The sequence below is a fragment of the Ceratotherium simum genome, chromosome 33, assembly GCF_057802395.1.
Source record: "Ceratotherium simum simum isolate JZ-2026a chromosome 33, ASM5780239v1, whole genome shotgun sequence".
NCBI classification, from domain to species: Eukaryota; Metazoa; Chordata; class Mammalia; order Perissodactyla; family Rhinocerotidae; genus Ceratotherium; species Ceratotherium simum.
Genome location: NC_141932.1, coordinates 12,696,430 through 12,722,326, shown reverse-complemented (window position 1 = coordinate 12,722,326; position 25,897 = coordinate 12,696,430). Strand labels below are relative to the sequence as shown.

General features: G+C 39.0%; 1 protein-coding gene and 1 pseudogene across 1 annotated transcript in view; one reads left to right on the top strand and one right to left on the bottom strand.

Annotated features, from left to right (window-relative positions):
* Window positions 1-12,598: 12,598 nt before the first annotated feature.
* SLC6A16 (solute carrier family 6 member 16) overlaps window positions 12,599-25,897 on the bottom strand; it is a 39,634-nt gene continuing 26,335 nt past the window's right edge. Inside the window, exons 3-8 of the mRNA XM_087421913.1 lie at window positions 15,604-15,705; window positions 14,499-15,007; window positions 13,951-14,108; window positions 13,639-13,765; window positions 13,249-13,424; window positions 12,599-13,006 (exon numbers count right to left, since the gene is read on the bottom strand). Coding sequence (XP_087278039.1) covers window positions 12,599-13,006; window positions 13,249-13,424; window positions 13,639-13,765; window positions 13,951-14,108; window positions 14,499-15,007; window positions 15,604-15,650 — 1,425 coding nt within the window. The 5' untranslated portion in view covers window positions 15,651-15,705. The remainder of the gene's footprint in view (window positions 13,007-13,248; window positions 13,425-13,638; window positions 13,766-13,950; window positions 14,109-14,498; window positions 15,008-15,603; window positions 15,706-25,897) is intronic.
* Window positions 23,417-23,778, top strand: LOC101401445 (replication protein A 14 kDa subunit pseudogene; annotated as a pseudogene).

Sequence of the window (25,897 nt, the reverse complement as noted above, 5' to 3'; positions counted from 1 at the left end):
AGATAATAAGCAATTATTAGACAAAACTGAAGTACAGACAAAACCAGGGGGAAGGGGCCGTCCAAAGCAGCCCTGCCCTGAAGGCATACGTCAAACACAACACTGTACTCGCAGTGTCCAATTTCATGACCTTTAAGAAATAAAAGGAACGTGGGGATCAGATATAAAGCATCAGAGTCTGACCAAAGTAAGGATCAGAAGAGAAGGTTTTTCCCTACATCTGGCACTTCAAAGGGCTACACCTTCAGTACAAAAACGAACCAGAAGCAGCACGCAGCCCTTCCACACAACAGGGACGGTGAGGAAAGCTGCTTCAGAAACGAGAAAAACAACGGGAAAATTTTAAAGTTCCTGACATGTTATAATCACAAGCCAGCACAAGTTTGGATTTGCAGCCCAAAGTTTTGAGCCTGGTTGTCTCAAAAGCTTAAGCCAAGAACCGAGTTTCCTTTTTCTTTCTTTCTTTTTTCTGAGTTTAAGAAGTCTCTTTCTAATGTCCCTATGCATCGGGTAGAAATAAAAGTCCTATCTGGATGAATACACCTTCATCTTAGGCCTTAAAGAATTCCACAAATAATAGTCAAATAAATAAATAGGACACAGAGACTACCAAGCACACAAAAGCAAGACACCATGAGCAATAACCATCAGAAACAACACAGTAAAAATAGACCTAAAGTTACTTCCAAATATTAGAATTATTGAAGATTATAATACAACTGTGTTTACTAGGCTTAAATAATAAAAGACAAGCTTGGAAATATTTGCAGGGAACAAGAAACTATAAATTGACCATGAAGATTTAAAAAAACTAAACAGAACCTCTTGAAATAAAATATGAAATAACTGAGGGGCTGGCCTGGTGGCATAACGGTTAAGTTAACGCACTCTGCTTTGGCGGCCCAGGGTTTATGGGTTCAGATCCTGGGCATGGACCTACCCACCACCCATCAAGCCATGCTGTGGTGGCGCCCCACACACAAAATAGAGGAATATGGGCACAGATGTTAGCTCAGGGCCAACCTTTCTCACCAAAAAAAATAATAATAATATAATAAAATAAGTGCAACTGCAGTCCTAGAAAAAGAGGGGGGGAGAGGGGAGTATTTGAAGAAAATATTGGCCTAAATTTTTCCTAATTTGATAAAAACTGTAAATCCCCAGTTCCAAGAAGCTTAACAAACCCCAAACAGGATAAACAGAAAACTGAAAGAAGACCTATGATAATAAAATTCCTGAAAAATAGTGAAAAGGAGAAAATCTTAAAAGCAGTCTGAGAAAGAATAAGACACGTTACAGTGAAAAAAAGATAAAAATGAATGCGGAAAAGCCATCAGAAAGTATAAAATCAAGAGGACAAGAAATTACATCATTAAAGTGTTGCAAGAAAAAAACTGTCAAACTAAAATTCTACATTCAAATATTCTTTTGTGACTGAATATATTTTATATATTCATGTAAATATACGTTTCATAACTAAAGGTGAAATAAAGACTTTCAGACAAATAAAAGTTGAGAGAATTCATTGCTGGCAGGTCTGCATTACAAAAAATGTTAAAGGAAGTTCCATGGGCCGGCCCCGTGGCTTAGCAGTTAAGTGCGCGCGCTCCGCTGCTGGCGGCCCGGGTTCGGATCCCGGGCGCGCACCGACGCACCGCTTCTCCGGCCATGCTGAGGCCGCGTCCTGCATACAGCAACTAGAAGGATGTGCAGCTATGACATACAACTATCTACTGGGGCTTTGGGGGGAAAATAAATAAATAAATAAAATCTTTAAAGGAAGTTCCTAAATGAAAGGAAGATGACACCAGATGGAAACTTGGATCTACACAAAGGAATGAACAGTGCTGGAAATGCAAAATATTTAGCTAAATATGAGACACATTTAAAAATTTATTTAAAAGACATCAATTATTTAAGAAAAAAATAATAGCAATGTATTCTGTTTATAACGTGGTAAAAAGAAAAATGCATGATAACAACAATAAAAAGGACAGGAAGAGAGAATAGAAGTATATTGTCGTAACGTTTTTAAAATTTGTGTGAAATTGTTTAATGTTATTTGAAAAAAGACTGTGGTGATTAAAGATGTATATTGTAAGCTCTAGAAAAGCCATTAAACACACAAAACAAAAAGGTATAGTGAGGCGCTGGCCCGGTGGCAGAGTGGTTAAGTCCCGCTTCAGCAGCCCGGGGTTTGCTGGTTCGGATCCTGGGTGTGGACCTACTCACTGCTCATCAAGCCATGCTGAGGTGGCATCCTGTATAGAAGAACTAGAAGGACCTACAACTAGGATATACAACTGTGTACTGGGGGCTTTGGGGAGAAAAAAGAAGAAAAGAGGAAGATTGGCAACAGATGTTAGCTCAGGGCCAATCTTCCTCAAAAAAAAAAAAAAGTGAAACAATGCCACTCTTCTAAAAAATAAATAAATGAAATAAAACTCATTTCTTCCTTACCAATGAGAAACTTGAAAAAAAAAAAGGGTTACAGTGAATAAGCCAAGAATGGAAATAAAAATGGAGTCCTAAAAATCCTTTTACAAAAGTCAATCTAATTAGGAAATGAGGAATAAAGTAACAAAGAAGAGATAGGACAAAAAGAAAAGTATCAAGAGGGTAGACATACATACTGGTGAATCACTGCTTTTCCCTGAAAATGGCAAAATGCATGCATGTCCATTCTCACTCCTTATCAGCATAGCACTAAAGATTCTAGTCAGTGCAATAAAGCAAGTAAAATAATTTTTAAAAGATTAGAGAGGAAGAAGTAAAAGTCTTCATTTGCAGATATTGTGTATGTAGAAAAACCTAAAGCTATAAAAATAAGTAAGTTTATCAAGGTCAGTGTACATAAATCAGTTGTATTTCAATATACTAAGCAATGAACAATTGGATTTAAAGTTTAAGAATGTTATTTACGATAGAACATAAAACATGAAATCATTAGGGAAAAACTTTACAAAATATATGCAAGATGTGTTATATACTGAGATTTACAAAAGATTGCTGAGAGAAATTAAAGAACAGGTAAATAGAGAGAAGTACCATGTTCCTGAGTCATGTATTGTTAGTTGTTCATTCTTCCCCAAATGATCCATAGATTCAATGCAATCCCAATTAACACCCTGAAGGATTTTTTTTTGGTAAAAAATGGATAAGCTAATTCTAAAATTTACACAGAGAGCAAAGATATACAATAGCCGAAACAATTTTGGAAAAGAACAACACAATTGGAGAACTTACACAACTTGATTTTAAGATTTACTGTAATATCTTAGTAATCAAAACAGGGTGGTATTGGTAAAAGGATAGACATATTAATCAATGGACTGGAATAGACTCCAGCAAAAGAGAGACGTAAATATCTATGGTCAATTGATTTTCAACAAAGATAACAAGGCAACTTAATGAGAAAAAGATAGTCTCTTCAACAAATGGTGTTGGAATGAATGGGTATCTAAGCAGAAGAAAAATTAACCTTGACTCTTACTTCACACCTTATACAAAAAGTTACTTGAAATAGATAAGATACCTAAACAGAAAAATGCTAAAACTGTAAAACTTCTAGAAGAACACAGAAAAAGACAAATACTGTGTGATTCCACTTATATGAGGCATCTAAAGTGGTCAAATTAATAGAAACAGAAAGTAGAAAGATAGTCACCAGGGGGTGAGGGGAGGGGGAAAAGGGAAGTTGTTGTTTAAATGGTATAGAGTCTCAGTTTTGCAAGATGAAAATGTTCTGGAGATCTGTTTCAGAACAACGTGAATATACTTAACAGTATTGAACTGTACATTTAAAAATGTTTAAAATGGTAAATTTTATGTTTTTTTACCACAATAAAAAAAAACGATGCTGCTATGACCACTACAAAAAAAACAGACCCACAAAAAAGGTTCTGTGGTGAAAGAAGCCAGACACAAAAGACCACATCATATTGTTTTATTCCGTTTGTACTAAACGTCCAGAATAGGCAAATCTGTGCAGACAGGAAGTAGATTCCTGGTTTCCAGGGGCTCAGAGGAGAAGAATAGAGAGTGACAGCTAATGGGGTTTCTTTTTGGGGTAATGAAAATGTTCTGGAATAAGATAGTGGTGATGGTTGCACAACCTTGTAAAAATAATAACAACCACGGAACTGTACTTTAAGAGGGTAAACTTTATGGTACGTCAATTACATCTTAACAAACCTGTTTCTTAAAAAAAAAAAAAACTTCTAGAAAAAAAGCAGGAGACAATCTTTGTAACCTTGAGGTAAACAAAAACGTCTTAGGGCACGGAAATTTCAAACCATGAAAAAATTTTTGGTAAATTAGGCACCATCAAAATTATAAATGTCTGACCACTGAAAGGCATCATTAAGAAAATAAAAGGCAAGCCACACACTGAGATATAATATTCACAATATGTATGTCTGACAAAGAATTTGCATTTAGAATACATAAGGAATTCTTATAGCTCAATAATTATACACAAACACAAAATTTTGAAAATAGGCAGTAGATTTCAAAAGACACTTCCCAAGAAAAGAAATGTAAAAATCCAACAGCACTTTAAAAAATGGCCAACATCATTAGTCACGAGGGAAATGCAAATTGAAGTCACAATGACACACCACTACACATCTACTAGAATGGATAAAATTTAAGACTGATGTTATCAAGCATCGGCAAGAATGTAGAGCAACTGAACTCTCACACCTTGCTAATAAGAATGTAAAATTGGTAAAAATAACTTTTGAAACAATTTAACAGTTTTATATGAAGTTAAACATACAGTAACCATATCACCAGTGATCCTTCTCCTAGGTATTCACCTAAAAGAATTGAAAACATATGTCTACCCAAAGGCTTGTACATGAATGCTCACAGCAGCTCTATCCATAATAGCCTCAAATTGGAAACAACTCAAATACCCAGGAACAGGAAAATGGATAAACAAAATTGTGGTATATCCATATAATGAAAGACTATCCAGCAATAAAAAGGAACAAACCACCAATACATCCAACAATATGGATAAACACCAAAAACATTATGCTAAGTGAAAGGAGTCAGATATAAGATTGCATACAGTATGATTCCATTTGCTGTAGAAAAGACAAATAAAATCTATAGTGATTGACTGTGGCCAGAGTGAAGAAAATACAGATGGAAAATACGAGAGTTTAAGAGACCTGGATGGCATAGTGGAAAGGTCTAACAAATGAGATGAGGTGGATAATGAGGCAGAGCCTCATTCTATGTGAACAAATATATGTGCTCCTATATGTGAACAAATAATGGTTAAGAATTTTCAGAAGTAATGAAGAACAGTAATCCACAGATGCAGGAAGCCGAAAGAATCCCAAGCAAAACAAAAAGAATTCCTCTTTGGATACATTACAATGAAATTGTAGAAAGCCAAATAAAGAGAAGCAACCTTAAAAGGTGCCTGGGAAAAACACAGATTACCTTCAAACTGACAGCTGAATTCTTCAGAGCCACAATGGAAGCTGGCAGACAGTGGAAAGAAGAGAGCCAGAAAGAGGAGCCCCAAATTCTGTATATGAACTCTGTCCTAATCTCTGGCTGACCTCTGAACAGCTCCAAGCAGCGCAACTAGAGTTAAAAATGCTGAAATACAATTTTAGTTGGCATATACCACAGGAGAGAAAGCTTCCATTTTGAGTTCAGTCAAGTCAACCGCCTTCCTAGTAAAACAACAACAATAACAATGAAATCAATACACTTTTGAGGAACATAACAAAATCCAGAGTCTCTACACCATATCTACAATGTCCAGGATATAATTAAAAAATATATTGGCACACAAAGTAACAGGAAAACATGATTTATACCAAGAGAAGATGATGCTGAAATGAGCAGACAAGAATTTTAATGCTGTTGGACTGATGCTCAAGGACTTAAAAGAAAATATACTTGTAAGGAAAGAAAAGATAAAGATCACAGCAAAGAAAAAAATTATAAAAGAGAACCATAATGGATGTTTCAGAACAAAAAAATACAGTATCTGAAATTTAAAAATTCAGTAGGTGGACTGAATCAGAAGTGAGTTGGTAACTTAAAGACAGATCAATAGATACCATATACTCTGAAGAACAGAGAAAAAACATATTTAAAAATATGATGAACAGAGCGTCAGGGGCTTGTGGGACAATAAAAAAAAAAGTCTAACGTACATATGTATACATAATTAGGGTTCCAGAAGAAGAAGAGAAAATGAAGCAGAAAAAATATTTAAAGGTAGAATGGCAGAAAACTTCTCAAATCTGGTGAAAAATATATAAATTTACAGATGTAAGAAGCTCCACAAACCCCAAGCAGAATGAATATTTTTTTAAAATATCTTCTTATCAGAAACTACAGAGCTCAGAGCACACTCACTCTGCCTCTACTGAATGCAACTAAAAACTCTACACAGAATACATGGAAAGACTCTGAAAAAAGTAAACAGTAGTGAGCAGCGTGGGGAAGGAAAACAGAACCTAAAGTACCACCAAAGTAGCCATGAGTTTCCAGCAATTTTTCCCTCCTGTATCTCCCAGTCTGGACTCAAAAGCAGCCTGAATCCCAGAACTACATATCAGGTATGGACAGAAAGAGTTCCAAGGGAAGCCCTCTATTGCTGGCCCCAGGAATAGGAAAGAGGCCTCAAAGTCTCAGAGAGAGTGGGGGAAATCCCCTGATGTTTATTGCTCTTTTTCTGTTTTATCACACACATCAGACAGTCCTGCAGCAACAAAGGTGGCTATGGCAGTGGTGGCTGGACAAGCACCTATAACTCTGAGTTGGAAACCTTCCTCTGACCAAAGAAACTGTGGTCCTAAGAACATGGATAAAGGGGGAGAATTCTGCTTTTTAAAGATTTCTATCCTCTCAATCCTTAGCCCTGGACACAGATGCAGTTGATGAAATGGGTAGCAGAGCGGGGAAACTAAAGCTCTAGTTGTCTAGGCAGAAAACCAGGTAGTGTGACTTCTCAGAGCTGGGAAGTGTCAGGGAGATTTCAGGTAAGAGGGGGCTCAAGAAAGTGATCCCATACAGCGTTATATGAAATGCTGGGCAACACATGATTGTATTTGACCCTAAACAGTATTCCAAAGACTTTGAGAACTGGAAAACAGGGTATACCACTGCCCAGCTCCCAAAGTACTGGTGGCACACAGCCAGGACAGATCCAAAGAGCACTGCAAAGACTTTGAAAACTAAACTGATGTTGGAACCATAGCCCACAGAAGATGGGCTGAATCTTCCAGCTTAAATCTAACTGGGTCAGTTGCCTCCTAAAACTAAAAAAAAAAAATCAACATTTTCCAAAGAACTTAAATAAATACAGTCTCAAATATATTTACTTATTTATTTATTTATTCATTCATTCATTCATTTATTTGTGGACGAAGATCAGCCCTGGGCTAACAGCCATGCCCACCTTCCTCCACTTTATATGGGACGCCTCCTCAGCATGGCCTGACAAGTGGTGCATTGGTGCACGCCCGGGATCCGAACCCAGGTTGCCAGCAGCAGAGCGCGCGCACTTAACCGCTACGCCACGGGGCCGGCCCCCTCAAATATATTTAAAATAACCAGAATACAATACAAAATTACCTGACATATGAAGATCCAGGAAAATCTCAACATGCCATAAGGAAAAAGATAATCAATATGCACCAACCTCAAAATGACACAGAACTTTTAATTAACAGACTTTAAAGCAGCTATTACAATCATATTCTGAGAAGTCAGAGCAGCCACTCTTGAAACAAACAGCAAGACAGAGTATCAGCAGACAAAAGATACAAGAAAAATACTAAGGGGAAAATTTTATAACTAAAAGCTATAATCACAAATAAAACATTCACTTGATCTGCTAAATAGCAGAATGAAGATGACAGAGAGTCAGTGACCTTGAAGATAAATCTTCAAGATTCATCTTGATAAAATAGGAAGCATCCAATAGGAACAAGAGACAGAAAAAAGAGTGGGAAAAAGTGTACAGAGCCTCAGAAACCTACGGGACAATAACAAAGGGCCTATTCTCCGTGTCATCAGAGTCCAGAACGAGAGGTGAAAGAGTGCAGTGCAGAAAAAATACTTGCAGAAATAATGGCTGAAAATTTCCCACATTTGGGCAAAGTCGTAAAGCGTTAGATTCAAGAAGCGCAGCAAACCTCAAAGAGGATACGCCCAGGCCCAGACACACCACAATCCAACGACTGAAAACTAAACATAAAATTTTAAAAAAACCTTGAAAGCAGCCAGAGAAAAATGACACATTACATATAGAGGAACAACAATGTGAATGACTGCAAATTTCTCATCAGAAATGGAGGCCAGAAGGAAATGGTACATTTTTAAGGTGCTGAAAGAAAAGGACTGCCAATAACTCTATATCCAGTGAAAATATCCTTCAAGAATGAAGATAAAATAGGGGCTGGCCCGGTGGTGCAGGCGGTTAAGTGCACGCGCTCCACTGCAGTGGCCCGGGGTTCGCTGGTTCGGATCCCGGGCGCGCACTGACGCACCGCTTGTCAGGCCATGCTGTGGCGGCGTCCCATATAAAGTGGAGGAAGACGGGCACGGATGTTAGGCCATGGCCAGTCTTCCTCAGCAAAAAGAGGAGGATTGGCAACAGATGTTAGCTCAGGGCTGATCTTCCTCACAAAAAAAAAAAAGAATGAAGGTAAAATAAAGGCATTCTCAGATTTTAAAAACTCAGAAAATTCATTGCCAACATACCTGCAACATAAAAGAAATGCTAAAGGAAGTTTTCAGATGGAATGGAAATAATACCGAAGGGAAAATTCAAACTTCGGAAATGAAGAGCAACAAAAACAGTAACTATCTAGGGAAATATCAGAGCATATTTTTCTCCTCCTAAGTTTTAGAATATATATGTCAGTTAAAAGCAAATGTATATCAGTTTAAAGCAAAAATTATAACATTGTTTGATGGGGTTTTCAATGTATGTAAATATAGTACATACGACAACTACAATATAAAAAGGGGGAGAGTAAGGGGTCCTCTATATAAATTTCTCCAATTTTGTGGCATGCATTTTCATTATCTTAATGGTATATTTAAAAGAGAAAATGGCTTTAATTTTGATAGTGTCCTATTATTAACTATAACAGGGGCTTCTCTACTAAGGGGTAATGAGAACTCTACAGAATAGAGGAAGAGCCGATACAGAGGAGAGCAGGCACTACCTCTAGACCCTAAGGCAGATCACCTAAGAAAAGAATGAATGTGGAAGAGATTCCCAGGATAGCTTGTTAAATGAGAAAAGTAAAAAACAAGAGTATAAAATTAATAGTATGCTATCCTTTGTGTAAGAAAATATACATCTTTCTGCTTATTTTTACAAACAAACACAGGAAAGATAAACCAAAAAATCGTGAAATTGATTATCTATAGGGGATGGGTGGGAATTGGGTTGAAGTGATGGTGGGCGAGTGATGTTTCTCTGAGCATCTTTTTGTGTAATTTTGTCTTTTGAAACCATATTAATGTTTAACAAAAAATAAAATTAAGTTTGGAGTGACACTAAAATGTACAAACAGAAACAAATGAACCTAACCGTATTTCAAGTCAACATCATAACCATACTGAATGGAGAAAAAACTAATCCAAGTAATTTTTCTTAATAATTTTATTTATTTATTTTTCCCCCAAAGCCCCAGTAAATAGTTGTATGTCATAATTGCACATCCTTCTAATTGCTGTATGTGGGACGAGGCCTCAGCATGGCCAGAGAAGCAGTGTGTCGGTGCGTGCCTGGGATCCGAACCTGGGCTGCCAGCAGCAGAGCTCGCGCACTTAACCACTAACCCACAGGGCCGGCCCAAATCCAAGTAATTTTTGAATACAGTATTTTGACTGTAAAATCCAGGACAAAGACAAAAAGTCTTCAAAAAATAACGAACCCTGGAATTAGTATGTTCCTTTTTGCAGTGGCATGGGCTAGCAATCTTGTAACGATTACGCAGTGTATTCTAACTCAGGATTAAGCAAATGGGTGTGTGTGACAGAGAGAGAGACAGACAGAGACAGAGACAGAGACAGAGACAGAGAAATCACTACAATCCTACCAACACTGTGGAAGGTAATTTGGCATTATCTAGTGAAACTGAAGATATACGTGGTAGATTGAAGACATATGGCCACGGTACTTTGCAGCTCCTCTCATCAAGAGGTAAAGTCTATTTTTCCATCTCTTGAGTCTAAGGTAGCTTTGTGACTTCCTTTGACCAAAGAAATGTAGCAGCAATGACAATGGGAACATTCCCATGCCTAGGCTTCAAGACACTTTGCTGATTCCGCCTTTGTTCTCTGTGAGCTGCCATATGAGGAAGCCCAAGCTAGCCACATGGAGAGGCCTTCTGGAAGAGAATAGGCCTTGCTGACCGGAAAGCTGACTGCGAGCTCTGGAGTGAGCCCAGCCAACACCACATACAGCAGAGCAGTGCACTCCCAGCTGGGCCCAACTGAAGGCAGACATGTGAGTTAACCCATGCAAGCCCAACAGAAGAACTTTCCAGCCAAGCCACAAAATCATGAGAAATAGTAAATCATTGTTGTTTTCAGTCATTGACTTTTGGGGTGATTTGTTACACAGTAATAGATAACTATGCCCCAACAATCTCACTCATAGGTATATACCCTAGAAAAATGTGCACACACACAGTACATTAGGAACACGTATAAGAATATTTAGAGCAGCATTGTTTTGAGAGCCCCAAACTGGAAAGACTCCAAAGGTCCATCGACAGTAGAATGGATAAAGAAATTGTGGTACAGTCATTCTTCACTTAACAACACGAATACATTCTGAGAAACGCATCATTAGGCAATTTCATAGTTATGTGAACATCATAGAGTGTACTTACACAAACCTAGATGGTATTGCCTACTACACATCTAGGCTATATGGTACTAATCTTACGGGACCACCATCATATGTGTGGTCCATCATTGATCGGAACATCATTATGCGACGCATGACTGTGTATTCATATACCAGAACATTATACAGCATTAAAAAGCACAGACTAGAGCCACACACAACAATATGGATGAATCTTACAATCATACGTTGAATGAAAGAAGTAAAATAATACAAAGAGAATATATATAAATGAACAAACTACACAAATGGACATACTAAACTATATTGCTTTATATAAGTGTACAAATCAAACTATATTGTTTAGATAGGCATACATAGATAATAAAATATAAAGAAAAACAAAAAACCAATTATCATAAAAGGCAGGACAGTGCTTACCTCTAGGAGTGAAGAAAGAGGTTCTAATTAGAGATACATAGAGAGGCTCCAGGGTCATTCCAGTTCTTAACATTGATGGTGTTTATTTTATAGTTCTTTACACTGCACATTTTGTTTCATGTGTGTTTCTATATGTATGTAATATCTCATAATAAAATGTTTTTTAAAAACATTAAAAATTACCATTACACTCCTAGCAGATTGGCAACAATTTTAAAGTTTGACCAAGTTTAATCAAGTGTTGTGCAGAAAGTAGAATACATGGAATTCTCACACATCATAAACCACTTTGAAAATCAGGCAATATATGGTAAAACTGAAGGTGTGTCTACCCCACCCAGCAGTTCCATTCCTAAGTACATACCCTAGAAAACTCTTGCATGTGTGCACATGCCCAGGTATCTTCTAGAAGAAAATGGCGGTTATTTTCATGGGTTAGGATTGCAGGGGACAAATTCAGCTTAGGTTTGCATCCTCTGGGAGTCCTTCTCTGACTAGCCCAGGCAGAAATAATGGCTCTGTCTTCTGTCTTCCCCATCACTCCTGCTACCGGATATCATGAGTTTATGACTATCTGATTAAGTATCTAATTCCCTTCCCCCTTTCTCCCTCCAAAAGTGAAAATTCAATGAAGGCAAGGACTGTGCTCTGATTCACCTGTCCATGCCCCTGTGGTACACAAAGAGTACTTTCTAAATGTCTGACGGATGTTTTTTAAATTAATGCCTAAAGAATAAAAAACAGGGGTGAGCAGACAGTAAAGGCTCTGGTTCTGAGAGTCCTTTTGGGATTTAAGTATGATAGATTGACAGAAATCCCTAAATTTAGAAGTTGACAATTAAGAATGAGGACATTCAGGAAGAAGGTTCTCCAGATGGGTGTGGTCTTAGATGCTGTCTGGGACTAGCATAACCTTGATGTTTGCCACTTTTAGCATATCTCTGTGGTGGTAGTCCGAGGTGTACAGTTGTCAACCTCTGAGTTTGAAGATTTCTAGGGCTAGAAAAGGGCTCTCAGAAGGATAATATATGACAGGGATTCTATTGTCTCTGTTTTTCACTCTAAGAGAAAACGGGCTTGCAAGGGCATCTAAGGCTGAGATGTGTGAATATGGATCTTTGTAGCACCTCTAAGGTTAGGATCTCTGGGTTTGTAGTTCCCTGGGGCTGGGACCCTCGACTAAGGGGCTGGCCTTACTTCTCACTGCAGCGGTGCGTGATGACTGTCGCCCAGAAGCCCAGGACAGAGAAGACAAAAATTGTGAAAAGCAGCATGGTGACCAGGTTGATCAGAGCCACAACAAAGGCATCATTGAGACAGTTGTTGGATGCGTGCATGTGCGAGGATAAGGAGACAATGGGGCCAAAGCCTAGGCCCAAGGCAAACAAGACTAGGATCCCTGCTTGGCACCACACATTCATGTTGTACATAGCCGATACCTAAAAGGGAAAAGACAAGTATAAGGGGGAATGTCAAAGAAGGAGAGGAGAACCTTAACAGTGGGGGAGAGGGACACGGAGGGAGATATTGGGGAAAGGACGCCCTAAAAATAGGCAATAGGTGTCCTCTAAGGCCTGATAGGGGAGTGAGGAAGATACACCTTACCTTGGCAAATGCCAAATATTGAAGGCCAAATACCGCCCCTTCCAGCAGTAGACTCCGGATAAGAAAACAGAGGACGATGAGATAGGGGACTGGTACCAAGACATACATTACCTGAATTGAGAGTGGGACACATCAGCAACCATGGACCAGTGGGAGTCAAACAATAGTCAGCAGGGATCAAAAGTTCTGAGTCAGAAATGAGGAGGAGTTAGACGACAGCTTTCAGCAGGGGTCAGGGGTTAGCAGGAGTAAAAGGCCAGATGGAGTGAGAAATTACAAGATTAATGAGTAACAATGTTAGGCGAGGACTAAAGCATCTGAGAACATCAAGAAATCCAAAAATGGTGGCTCACCTTCCCAGTGGACTTGAGCCCTTTGATCATGCAAGCACCAATAAGACACCAGGCCACCAACAAGGGCAGGCTCAGGCTGAAGACTGGTGGCCCACCATCCTCAATTCTGTCTGAGGCCTTCAAGGTCAGCCGGTACCAGAAGTACGTGGAGGGTGTCGTCCGTGCACATTCAGGATCTGGGGGGACCTGGCTTTGGACACTCCTGCTAGACAGAGTGACCCCTCCCCTCTTCTTTAGGCCTTCCCCCACCTCCCTCTACTCCTTCCCCTCCCATTTCTTCTTCCTTCTACTGCCTTCCTTTTCTTTATCCACCCCCCGCTCCTTTCTCCTCTTACAAATTCCCTTCCACCTCTGTTTTCCCCTTCTCCTCCTCTTTTACTTCCTCCTCACCAAAGTCACTGGAGTTCTTCAGTAAGGGACATTTCTCCCATGGAAGGGGAAACTGGAAGGATTGGCCCAAATAGAAGAGGGTCCAGGCATTGACCACATTCAAGTACGAGCCGGTGATGAAGCACACCTGGGGATCAGGGAGGAGGTGGCTGGGGAGGAAAAGTGGGGACTAGAACGGAGGGGATTTGACAGAGGATTGGGGAGCTGAAGGGACTTGACCCATGGAAATGAAGTCACAGGACTCACTCCAGGACAAGGGTTAGGATGGGGTGGGGTGTAAAGGGTAGGCCTGGGCAACCCAGGGCTCCTCACCATGAAGCTGGTATACCCCACACCACCAATCCAGGGGCCAATGAGCTTCCACACACCAACGCTGCCCTGACGCATCCTCTGACCAGCTGCCATCTCCAGGAAGAGGAGAGGAATCCCGATCAAGAACATCATGACAGTGTAGATGATGAGAAAACTGCCTGTGCAAGCAATTCAAGGAGGGGCTCTGAGAACTCTCTGGCTTTTCAGTGCCTGGACTTCTTCGGGGGTCCAGGAAAATATATTCCCCACCAGTGACCTCCCTCAGGGCCACAGGCATCAGGACTCAACTGTTGAACATCCCTCATAGTCCCAGGTGTCCAGTCCCTTGGCCCCCAATTCCTGGAAGACCCATATACCTAGTTTCCACCCCCATGCCCGCACCTCTACCCCTCTCATGACCCTAGGTGTTCAGGCACCTGGTTCCTATCCTGCTCAGAATACCAAATCTCCAGCTTCTACACATCCCAGAGACCTTCAAGTTGAAGCCTGGACAGGCCTCTGTCCTGCTAGCCCCTTGTATATCCATGATTCCTGGTCCCCAGACTTACAACCTCCGTTGCGAAGCCACAGGAAGCTAAAACGCCAGAGACTGCCTGCCCTCATGGAGTAGCCCACCTGGGCCAGCATATACTCAACTTTGTTGGACCAGAGTGGACGGGTGAAGAGGGCCTTACTCGTTTCCTTCTCTGACACTTGCACGTTCTCAGGTAAGAGTTTCCATTTCAGGGCTGGGGCAGCTGCCACTGGCAATACAGAGGTTTGCCTGGGTTGGCTGGCCCTGCTCTGAGCCTCAGAAGCGTGAATCTCCCAGGCCTGAGCCTTCGCAGCCTGGGTCTCTGAAGCCTGGGCCTCTGAAACCCAGGCCGTCAGAGACCAGGTTGCTATGCCCTTGTCTTCCCAAGTTTGGCTTCCTGGGGCACTCTCAGAAAGATTTAACTCAGTAGATGAGGCTTTTGTTGGGTAAGATTCTGAAGCCTGGGCCTCTGTCTTCATTCCAGGCGGACTCTCTGGAGCAGCTTCAGCGTTTTCGAGGGAGGGTTCATCTTCCTGAGTAGGCCTTAAGGACACCAAAAACTAGATTTCAGAGTCAAGGAATAACTGAGTTCCAAAACAGTCCTCAACACCTCCTTAAAGCAAACTTTTCATTTCTGTCCCTACCACCACTGAAATTCAAAGCACAAAAAAATCCCTTACATAAGTTTTACTTCTTAGAAGCATTTTGGTGAAAGGGATTAGGGTAGAGATAGCCAAGCTTAGAGTTCAGGAATTCCACTCAAAGAGTTTCTGAAAATATTGAGGTATACTGCCTACAGAGGGAGGTACATTTATAGTGGGCTTTTGAATCAAAGAAACTAATTTAATACTAAATCTGCCTTGTAACCTTAGGAAAGTTGCTTTACCTCTCTGAGCTTTCTCATCTGTAAAACACCCAGGTCTCTGCTCAAATATCACCTCACCTAAGATGCCTTCCCTGCCCATCTGTCTAAAATAGCAGCTACCTACCCACCACTCTCTCCATCCTAGCCACTTTAATTTTTCTCCATAGCTTTTCTCACCTCCTGATGTGGTTATCTATTGATAGTTAATCTAGTTATTGCCTATTTCCCCCTCCCCCACTGCTGCTCTATTCCCAGCAAGAGGACGGTGCTCTACCTCATGTCCGGGGCCACTTTCCTCTCTGCTCTCTGTGCTTTCGCCATTCCCGCCTTTTGTTGGCTCTTCAAATGCTCTACAAGGCAAAGGGCAAGGAGCGTGCTAAAAAAAAAAAAACAAAAACAGGATGTGGAAGAGGGGAAGAGAAAGGGAACTGGAGTTTTCTTTCAGAGGAGGAAGAAGCATGCCATCCAAAAGCAGAGGCAGTGGGTGGGCATCAAGGCAGCACTGGCACATCTGGGTCACAGGGATAATCAGTTGTGAGACACACTGTTTCCAAAGAGTTCTTTTTTTTTTTTTGAGGGAGATCAGCCCTGAGCTAACATCTGTGCTAATCCTCCTCTTTTTTGCTGAGGAAGACTGGCTCTGAGCTAACATCTATTGCCAATCCTCCTCCTTTTTTTTTTTCCCCAAAGCCCCAGTCGATAGTTGTATGTCATAGCTGCACATCCTTCTAGTTGCTGTATGTGGGATGCGGCCTCAGCATGGCCGGAGTAGCGGTGCGTCGGTGTGCGCCCGGGATCCGAACCTGGGCCGCCAGTAGCGGAGCTCCCGCACTTAACCGCTAAGCCACAGGGCCGGCCCTCCAAAGAGTTCTTAGTAGCTCAGGGAATGCTTATAATTCGGTGATAGGCTAAAAAGACAAAACTCAGACACAAATCTCTACCTTTAGTTCTATCTCTACTACATTTAAAAATGCAATGGAAGAAAAGGCTGAAAGAAAATACATCAACATATAGAAGACAACAGGATTATAGGTATTTTTACCTATATCTTTATATAGGTAAAGACATCTTTATATCTTTCTCTCTGATTTTAAATTAGTCTAGTAAATTGTCTAAAAAAAACACGTGTTACTTTAATAATCAAGAAAAATACGTATTGATAAGCAAATATTAAAAATAAAAAGATGACACTGGACACAGAAGTCAGATTGAAGGAGCTCCCAGCAGCCAAATATGAGATAATTAGAGCATCAAAATAAATAAAATAGTAACAGATGAGAACCCATAGAATAAAATAAGAATCCATGAATTCATAGTGATATAAATAAGGAAAAGAAAAATCTCTTCCTCACAGTAAAATGCAAACTAATAGATGTACAAAGAATGATGAAATTAGAAGATCATCCTTTGGAAACCATGAAAGTAATAAGTGATTCAAGCAAGCATCATCAATGGTTGCTAATATAAGGTAGTGAAAGTTTGATGGGGACAAATAATTGCCTGGTATTAATGCATCTCCCTACAAGATAGCCTTATCAAAAAAACAGAAAAATAGTACCTTTACAGTGTTAGACACTACCTTAAGCAAGAAATGGAAGTTAATTGATACCATCTGCCTTCTGATGTGATGCACTGAGAAGAACATGCCATCACTTCAGCTATTCCTGCCAAAAATGTAGAACCAGAATCTAATTATGAGGAAACATCAGACAAATCGAAATTGAGGGACTTCCTATAAAATAACTGACCTGTATTAAAAATGTAAAAGTCACGAAGACAAGGAAAGATGGAAGAATTGTAGGTCCGAAATAACAACTGCAAGTCTGAAATCATGTCAAAATAAGAAGTTAATACTGGAACTCGAAAAACATCTGGACTGGACTTCCAGTTTCCAGTTCACATGTGAGGAGCTTGGAAGTCACCACTCCACCCTAACAAGCAAAAAGCTGAACAGACGGAAAAATCAACAACTATTCTTGGATCCCTAAGGAAGGTGAGGACATAGGGCAGACCACTGCCCCCAAGATTGGAGAGACAGACAGGCAAATACAAAGGTTCGCTGATGACCAGAATAGAGACTCACCAGCGGAAACCACCACAGGAACCAGTGCCAGGGTAGGAAAATCCTGAACCGTAACTGACAAATTGCTGGAGGCTCAGCATGGACAACTCTGAGAATTAGAAACTCCAGGGGGACCCAGTCATGGGGCGAAAGGAGCACATTTTTGTGAGTTTAACTTCCAGGAACCTAACCAAGTTCTCACAGAATATCAGAGAAAAAACCCCTGTGCTTCCAGCAAGGGGAGGGAAAGGGAATCATTTTGAAGTGCTCCAGAGAATTCTGTTCTTAACAAGGCTTGCCCTCAGGAGAAACTATAGACCAGGGCCTAATCTGCTGGGATAATATCAGAGTCAAACTGACCTAGAGGAAAGGAAATATCCAACTCCAGCTCACTCTAGCCATCCTGTTCCACCTAAGAAGGGAGAAAAAAAGACCCCGAGAAACACAAGTGAAGTTCACAGTGCAGAGGCATAGGATCACTAAAAGACTGAGACCTACTCACAGGACTATAGAACACTTCTACACCTCACCACATTACTAAAGGCCTGTTCACAGCAGTTCCTTTTACCCGGTACCTCATATCTGGCTATCAAGAATAAGTTAAAAGGCATACCAAAAAGGAAAAAACACAATTTGAAGAGACAGAGTGAGCATCAGAACCAGATATGGCAGAGATGTTGGAATTATCAGACCAGAAATTTAAAACAACTATGATTAATATGCTAAGGGCTCTAACAGACAAAGTATACAGCATGCAAGAACAGATGGTCAATGTAAGCAGAGATGGAAATCCTAAGAAAGAATCAAATAGAACTGATGGAGATAAAAAATACTGTCACAGAAATGAAGAATACCTTTGACAGGCTTATTAATAGACTGGACACGGGTGAGGAAAGAATCTCTAAGCTTGAAGATATCTCAATAAAAATTTCCAAAACTGAAAAGCGAAGAGAACAAAGACTGAAAATCAGCAAGAAGAAAATCAGTAAGGATATAGTCGAACTCAAAAACACCATCAATCAATTGGATATAATTGACATCTACAGACTACTTCATCCAATAACAGCAGAATACACATTTTTCTCAAGCTCATTCACCATGATAGACCACATTCTGGGCTATAAAACACCTTAACAAATTTAAAAGACTATAAGTCATACAATGTTTGCTTTCAGTCCACAACTAAATTAAACTAGAAATCAACAACAGAAAGATAACTGGAAAATCCAAATATATGTGGAGATTAAACAATACACTTCTAAATAACACATGGGTCAAAGAAGAAGCCTCAAAAGAAATTTAAAGATATTTTGAACTAAATGAAAATGAAACACAACTTACCAAAATTAGTGGGATGCAGCAAAAGCAGTGCTTAGAGGGAAATTTATAGCATTGAATGCATATATTTAAAAAGAAGAAAGATCTAAAATCAATAATCTAAGTTCCCACCGTAGGAAACTAGAAGAAGAATAGAAAATTAAATGCAAAGTAAACAGAAAAAAAAAGAAGAATTAGAGCAGAAATTGAAGACAGGAAATCAACAGGGAAAATCAACAAAATCAAAAGCTGGTTCTTGGAAAAGATCAATAAAATTGATAAGCCTCTAGCCAGGCTAAGTAAGAAAAAAAAGGAAAAGGACACAAATTACTAGTATCAGAAATGAAAGAGGGGACATCACCACAAATCCCATGGACATTAAAAGGATAATAAAGGAATACTATGAACAACTCAAGGCATATAAATTTGATAACCTAGATGAAACGGGCCAGTTCCTTGAAAGACACAATCTTCCAAAACACACACAAGAAGAAATATATAATCTGAATGGGCCTGTCTCTATCAAATAAATTTAATAAATAATTAATAACCTTCCAGAACAGAAAGTACCAGGCCCAGATGGGTCCACTGGTGAATTCTACCAAATATTTAAGGAAGAAATTATACCAATTCTCTACAATCTCTTTTAGAGAATAGAGGAAAAAAGAATACTTCATAACTCATTCTACGAGACCAGCATTACCGTGATACCGAAAGTAGACAAAGATAGTACAGAGAAAGAAAACTACTAACCAATACCACTCATGAACATAGATGCAAAAATCCTCAACAAGATATTAGCAAATCCAAACCAACAACATATAAAAAGAATTATCCACTATGTCCAAGTGGGATTTATCCCAATTATGCAAGGCTGGTTCAATATTCAAAAATCAATTAATGTAACCCATCACATCAACAAACTAAAAAAGAAAAATCATATGATTGTATCAATAGATACAGAAAACGTATTTGACAAAATCCAACACCCATTCATAATAAAAGCTTATCAGTACACTAGGAATAGAGGGAAATTTCTTCAACTTGATAAAGAATATCTACCAAAAACCTACAGCTAACATCATGCTGAATGGTGAGAAACTAGAAGCTTTCCCACTAAGAGCAGGAACAAGGCAAGAATGTCCCTTCTCACCACACATTTTCAACATTGTACTGCAAGTCCCAGCTAATGCAGTAAGACAAGAAAAGGAAATAAAAGGCATACAGATTGGGAAGAAAGAAATAAAACTGTCTTCATTTGCAAATGAAATGACTGTTTATGTAGAAAATCCAAAAGAATTGACAAAGATGTCCTGGAACTAATAAGCAAGCATAGCAAGGTTGCAGGATACAAGGTTAATATACAAAAGTCAATCACTTTCCTACATACCAACGATGAATAAGTGGAATTTTAAATTAAAAACATAATACCATATACATTAGCACTCAAAAAAACGAAATACTTAGGCATAAATCTAACAAAATATGTTCAAAATCTATATGTAGAAAACTCTGATGAATAAAATCAAAGAACTAAATAAATGAAGAGATATTCCGTGTTCATGGACAGCACAACTCAATATTGTTAAGATGTCAGTTCTTCCCAACTTGACTCATAGATTCAATGCAATCCCAATCAAAATCCCAGCAAGCTATTTTGTGGATATTGACAAACTGATTCTACAGTTTATATGGACAAGCAAAAGACCTAGAATAGCCAACACAATATTGAAGGAGAAGAAAAAAGTCGAAGGACTGATATAGCCTGACTTCAATACCCACTATAAAGCTATAGTAATCAAGAAATATGGTTTGGCAAAAGAATACACAAATAGATCAATGAAACAGAATAGAGAGCCCAGAAATAGACTCGCATAAATATAGTCAACTGATCTTTGAAAAAGGAGCAAAGGCAACACAATGGAGCAAAGACAGTCTTTTCAACAAGCGGTGCTGGAACAACTGGACATTCATATGCAAAAAAAGAATCTAGACACAGATCTTACACCCTTCACAAAAATTAACTCAAAATAGGTCAAAGACCTAAATGTAAAATGCAAAACTATAAAATTCCTAGAAGATAACATAGGAGAAAATCTAGATGACCTTGGGTATGGCAATGACTTTTTAGATATAACACCAAATGTAATCCATGAAAGAAATAATTGATAATCTTCATTAAAATTAAAACCCTGCTCTGCAAAAGACTCTGTCAAGAGAATGAGAAGACAAGACACAGACTGAGAGAAAATATGTGCAAAAGACACATCTGATAAAGGACTGTTATACAAAATATATAAAGAACTCTTAAAACTGAGCAATAAGATGACAAACAACCTGGTTAAAAAAATGGGCAAAAGACCTTAATAGACACCTCACCAAAGTAGACATACACAAGGCAAATAAGCACATGAAAATATGCTCCACACATCATATGTCATCAGGGAAATACAAAACAAACAACAATGAAACAGCACTACACACTTATTAGAATAGCCAAAATCCAGAACATAATGACACCAAATGCTGGTGAGAATGTGGAGCAGCAGGAACTCTCATTCACTGCTGATGGGAATTCAAAAAGGTACAGCCACTTTGGAAGACTGTTTGGCGGTTTCTCACAAAAATAAACATACTCTTACCATATGATCCAACAATTGTGCTCCTTGGTATTTATCCTAGAGAGTTGAAAAGTTACATCCATACAAAAACCTGTAAACGAACATTTATAGCAACTTTATTTATAATTGCCAAAACTTGGAAGCAACCAAGATGTCCTTCAGTAGGTGAATGGATAAACCGTGGCACATCCAGAAAATATGATTCAGTATGAAAAAGAAATGAGCTATCAAGCCATGAAAATACATGGAGGAACCTTAAACGCATATTACTAAGTGAAAGAAGCCAACCTGTAAAAGCTACATACTATACGATTCCAACTATAAGACATGATGGAAATGGCAAAACTATGGAGACAGTAAAAAGATTGGTGATTGCCAGGGGTCAGCAGGGGATGGATAAGGAGGTGGAGCACAGAGGATTTTCAGGGCAGTGAAAATACTCTGTACGATACTATAATGGTGGATACGTCATTATACATTTGTCCAAACTTATAGAATGTACACCACCAAGAGTGAACCCTAATGTAAATTATGGACTTTGAGTGATTATAATGTGTCCACGTAGGTTCATCAATTGTAACAAATGTACCACTCTGGTGGGGGATGTTGATAACAGGGGAGGCTGTGCATGTGGGGGGGGCAGGAGGCATATCAGAACCCTATGTACCTTCCTCTCAATTTTACTGTGAACTTAATGCTGCTCTTAAAAAATAAAGTCTGCAGCTGGCCCGGTGGCATAGTGGTTAAGTTCGTACGTGCCACTTCGGCAGCCTGGGGTTCAGATCCCGGGCACGGACATACACACCGCTCATCAAGCCATGCTGTGGTGGTGTCCCACATACAAAATAAAGAAAGACTGGCACAGATATTAGCTCAGGGACAATCTTCCTCAAGCAAGAAGAGGAAGATTGGCAACAGATGTTAGCTCAGGGCCAATCTCCCTCACCAAAAAATTAAAAATAAATAAAGTCTTAAATATGAAAAAAAATACTGGCAAGCTCCCTGCCACTCCTACTATTTGTGATCAAAACAAAAGGAAGTGTCTTCTAGGAAACATGGTTACATGAACACTGATGTGCAAACTTACTCACAATCTCCCCCACAACCAAGAAAAAAACAAGTGAATGATTATAAAATATTAAAAATATGGGGATATATGCATCATTTCTGAAAAACAGTTTCCACCTTCACGTCAAAAATGGAGAAAATTCTGCTACATACACAATAGAGAAGACCAAATTGTAGTCACTGAGGTGTTAATTTACATCTATCCTTCCTGATGAAGTGGTTCAATGTTTTATGAAGTAAGTTATAATTTTCCAGGCAGCTTGTTGGAGAGATAAAAACAATCCCTCTCCAAAACTCTTCCGCTCCAGTGAACCAATGACTTCCAGAAGCTGTGTCCCAGAGGGCACAAAGACATGTGAGCCACTCCAAAGAGAAAGTCAATGGGTTGATGGGTCTCTCCTTGAGATAAACTGTGTCACCACAGCATTAAGAGGGAGCATTAATTTGCACCACAAATGTTCAGAGAAGAACAAAAAATTAGGTAGTGAAACCCAGCGTTTGGCATATCTTTAATTAAAAAAAAAAATTGGGAAATACTACAGAGATGAAGAGTTAAGTCTAGTCACAGGCCCAGCTGCCTCTTCTCTCCATCAAGCAGCCTAAATCACTAAACAGGAATATAATTCTAGTTAGCGAGCCTTCAAGCTTAAGACCTGTGAAGAACATTCTACATCAAGAATCAGATAATCAGTGGGGTTACAAAAAGAAATTTAATGCCACACAATTTTTATGCAAGAAGCAAGCTAGGACTACTACGTCTTCATTCAAAGACAAATAAAAAGAAACAGAAAACACAATTTGGATCTTAATGCACGTGCACTCTTCCTTAAAAAAAAAAAAAAAAACCTCAGGGTCAACTAAGATATCAAGCAACAATTGGGATATAATGGCCTGGTGATAACCATAGAAAAATAATAACATTTTTAGCAATCATTTAGGGAGTGTCTACTAAATTTTCCAGGAATAAATGTAATATTTTTACACCCCTACTCAAGACAGCTACAGTTTGCACCGCAATCATGGTGGACGAGATGGAGTTGCTCAGGTCGTGCATTAATGCCACACAGTTCATCAACTGGCCCATTTTTATTGGGAGCCTGGAAAAGATTCACCCCACTGGAAAAAAATGTTTGTTTTTCCAGAAGGAGAAGGGAAAAAAATGAAACCATTGAATTGATGGAGCTCCTTGATGAAGAAATCTCTGGAATCATGGAATTAGTTGGAAGAATAACAGCCAAATTAACTATCATGTATGCATCTTATGTCCAGTTTAAAGAAGATAACCAGCCATCCTTTCGATGTTGGACTTTACAATGAAGCTGTGAAAGTTACCCACGAGTTCCCTCAGGTTTTTCCTTTGGGAGTTGTGCAATATGATTGATCTTGATGAATTTTTTATGATTGCAAATGAGCTACATTGAAGACTATTAAAGAAAGCCCCTTTTTTGAGGGAGAGACTCCTGTGGTTTCTAATATTTAATTTGCTCTCTTTTTAAATTTCATTTACCTCATTTTAGATATTCTAATCTGCAGTTTTTGATGGAACTATATTGACAGTTCTCATCTAAGTCCTCTTATAAAGAATCACTTCTCCAGTATATGGAATGATTAGAGGCAAGAACAAAACAGTTGTCTGAGTTCAGTTTTCTATTTTACTAATAAAAATTAAAATTCTTTTAGTCATGTATTCAAGCATAAACTTGGAATTTCATAGCTGTAAGGTCAGGTCCTACCAAAGGAAACCCTGTGTCAAGTGTATTAAAGATTTACTCACTACCTCACAAACAATGCCATGTTAATTACTTCTTTGACATTCCCTATAAAAAATGATTTTGACAAATTAAAAGAGCAAACAGAATGCTACATCTTCTGTAATTTGTGAAGCACCTCTTTTTTGGGATTTTAAAACTGAGCATTCACTAGTGCCAAAAAAAGGATACATGATCATTAAAACAGTTGATGAAATCATTTGATTTTTTTTCTTCCTTTCAACTGTCATTATCCTTAATATGGAATTCCCGTTTACCACCAAGTAATTTTGGGGGTGGGCAGGGAGTGATGTGGCAAGTGTAGGATAGAGGGTGATGCTGAATAACTTGCGATGAACTGTATGGCCAGTTAGGTTTTATGGCTTGACCCATTCTTTTCAGTGAGAAAATAAACTAATTCCAAACCCACTTTGATTGTAAATTATACCAAAAATACTTATTTTAAATTGATATAATATTAAATTTCAACTTTCATCATCCCAAAATATTCTGCAAATTACCTAAGGGACATTGCCATAGCCACTTAACAGTAAAGCACTTTATTACAGAAAGTGAAGACAATTATAATTGAAATTTAGGAGGGACATCAGCCAGTGTTGATAACAGTGTTACCTTCAATGCCAGAGAAGGGGTCAGTCTCAATCGTGGTAACCTCTGAAAACTCAGTGCTATTAAATGTTAAAAGTGTCCTGCTTGCAGCCTTCCCTTGAGCTACCATGTTTAGTAAATTGGACTAAATGAATAGGGTATCTTGTTTTCTGTTGATAAATCCTTTATGCTAATGATTTATGGTGCCATAGCTCTAGATCCAAACTCACTTCTGAGCTGCACAACATCTGCACCTGGATGCCCCACCAGTACCTCAATTTGAACAGGTACAGTTTGAACTAGTGTAGCTTCCCTTCCATGTGTTCCCTGATTTTTTGTAATAATTTTATTGAAATATAGTTCACATATCATACAATTTACCATATTTCAAGTGCACAATTCAGTGGCTTTTAGTATATTCACAGAGTTGTGCAACCACCACCATAATCAATTTTAGAACATTTTTATCACCCCAAAAAGAAGCTCTGTACCATTTACCTATTATGGCCCAATACCTCCACCACCACTACTCACCCCCCAGCCCTAAGCAACCACTAATCTACTTTCTATCTCTATAGATTTGCCTATTCTGGACATATAATATAAATGGAACCATATAATATATGGTCTTTTGTGACTGGCTTCTTTCACCTAGCATAAAGTTTTCAAGGTTTATCTATACTGTAGCATGTATCAGTGCTTCACCCTTTTTTATGGCCAAATAATATTCCACTACAACACATTCTGTTTATCCATTCATCAGTTGGTGGACATTTTGGTGGTTTCCACCATTTAGCTATAATGAATAATGTTATTATGAGCAATTGAGTATAAGTTTTTTTTTTTTACTTATTTTTTTTCCCCCAAAGCCCCAGTACATAGTTGTATGTCATAGCTACACATCCTTCTAGTTGCTGTACGTGGGACTCAGCCTCACCATGGCCAGATAAGCGGTGCATCGGTGCGCGCCCGGGATCCGAACCCGGGCCGCCAGCAGTGGAGCGCGTGCACTTAACCGCTAAGCCACGGGGCCGGCCCTGAGTATAAGTTTTGTGTGCACATATGTTTTCATTTTTCTCAGTTATATACCTAGAGTGAAACTGCTGTGGCAAATGGAAAATATGCTTAACTTTTTGATGAACT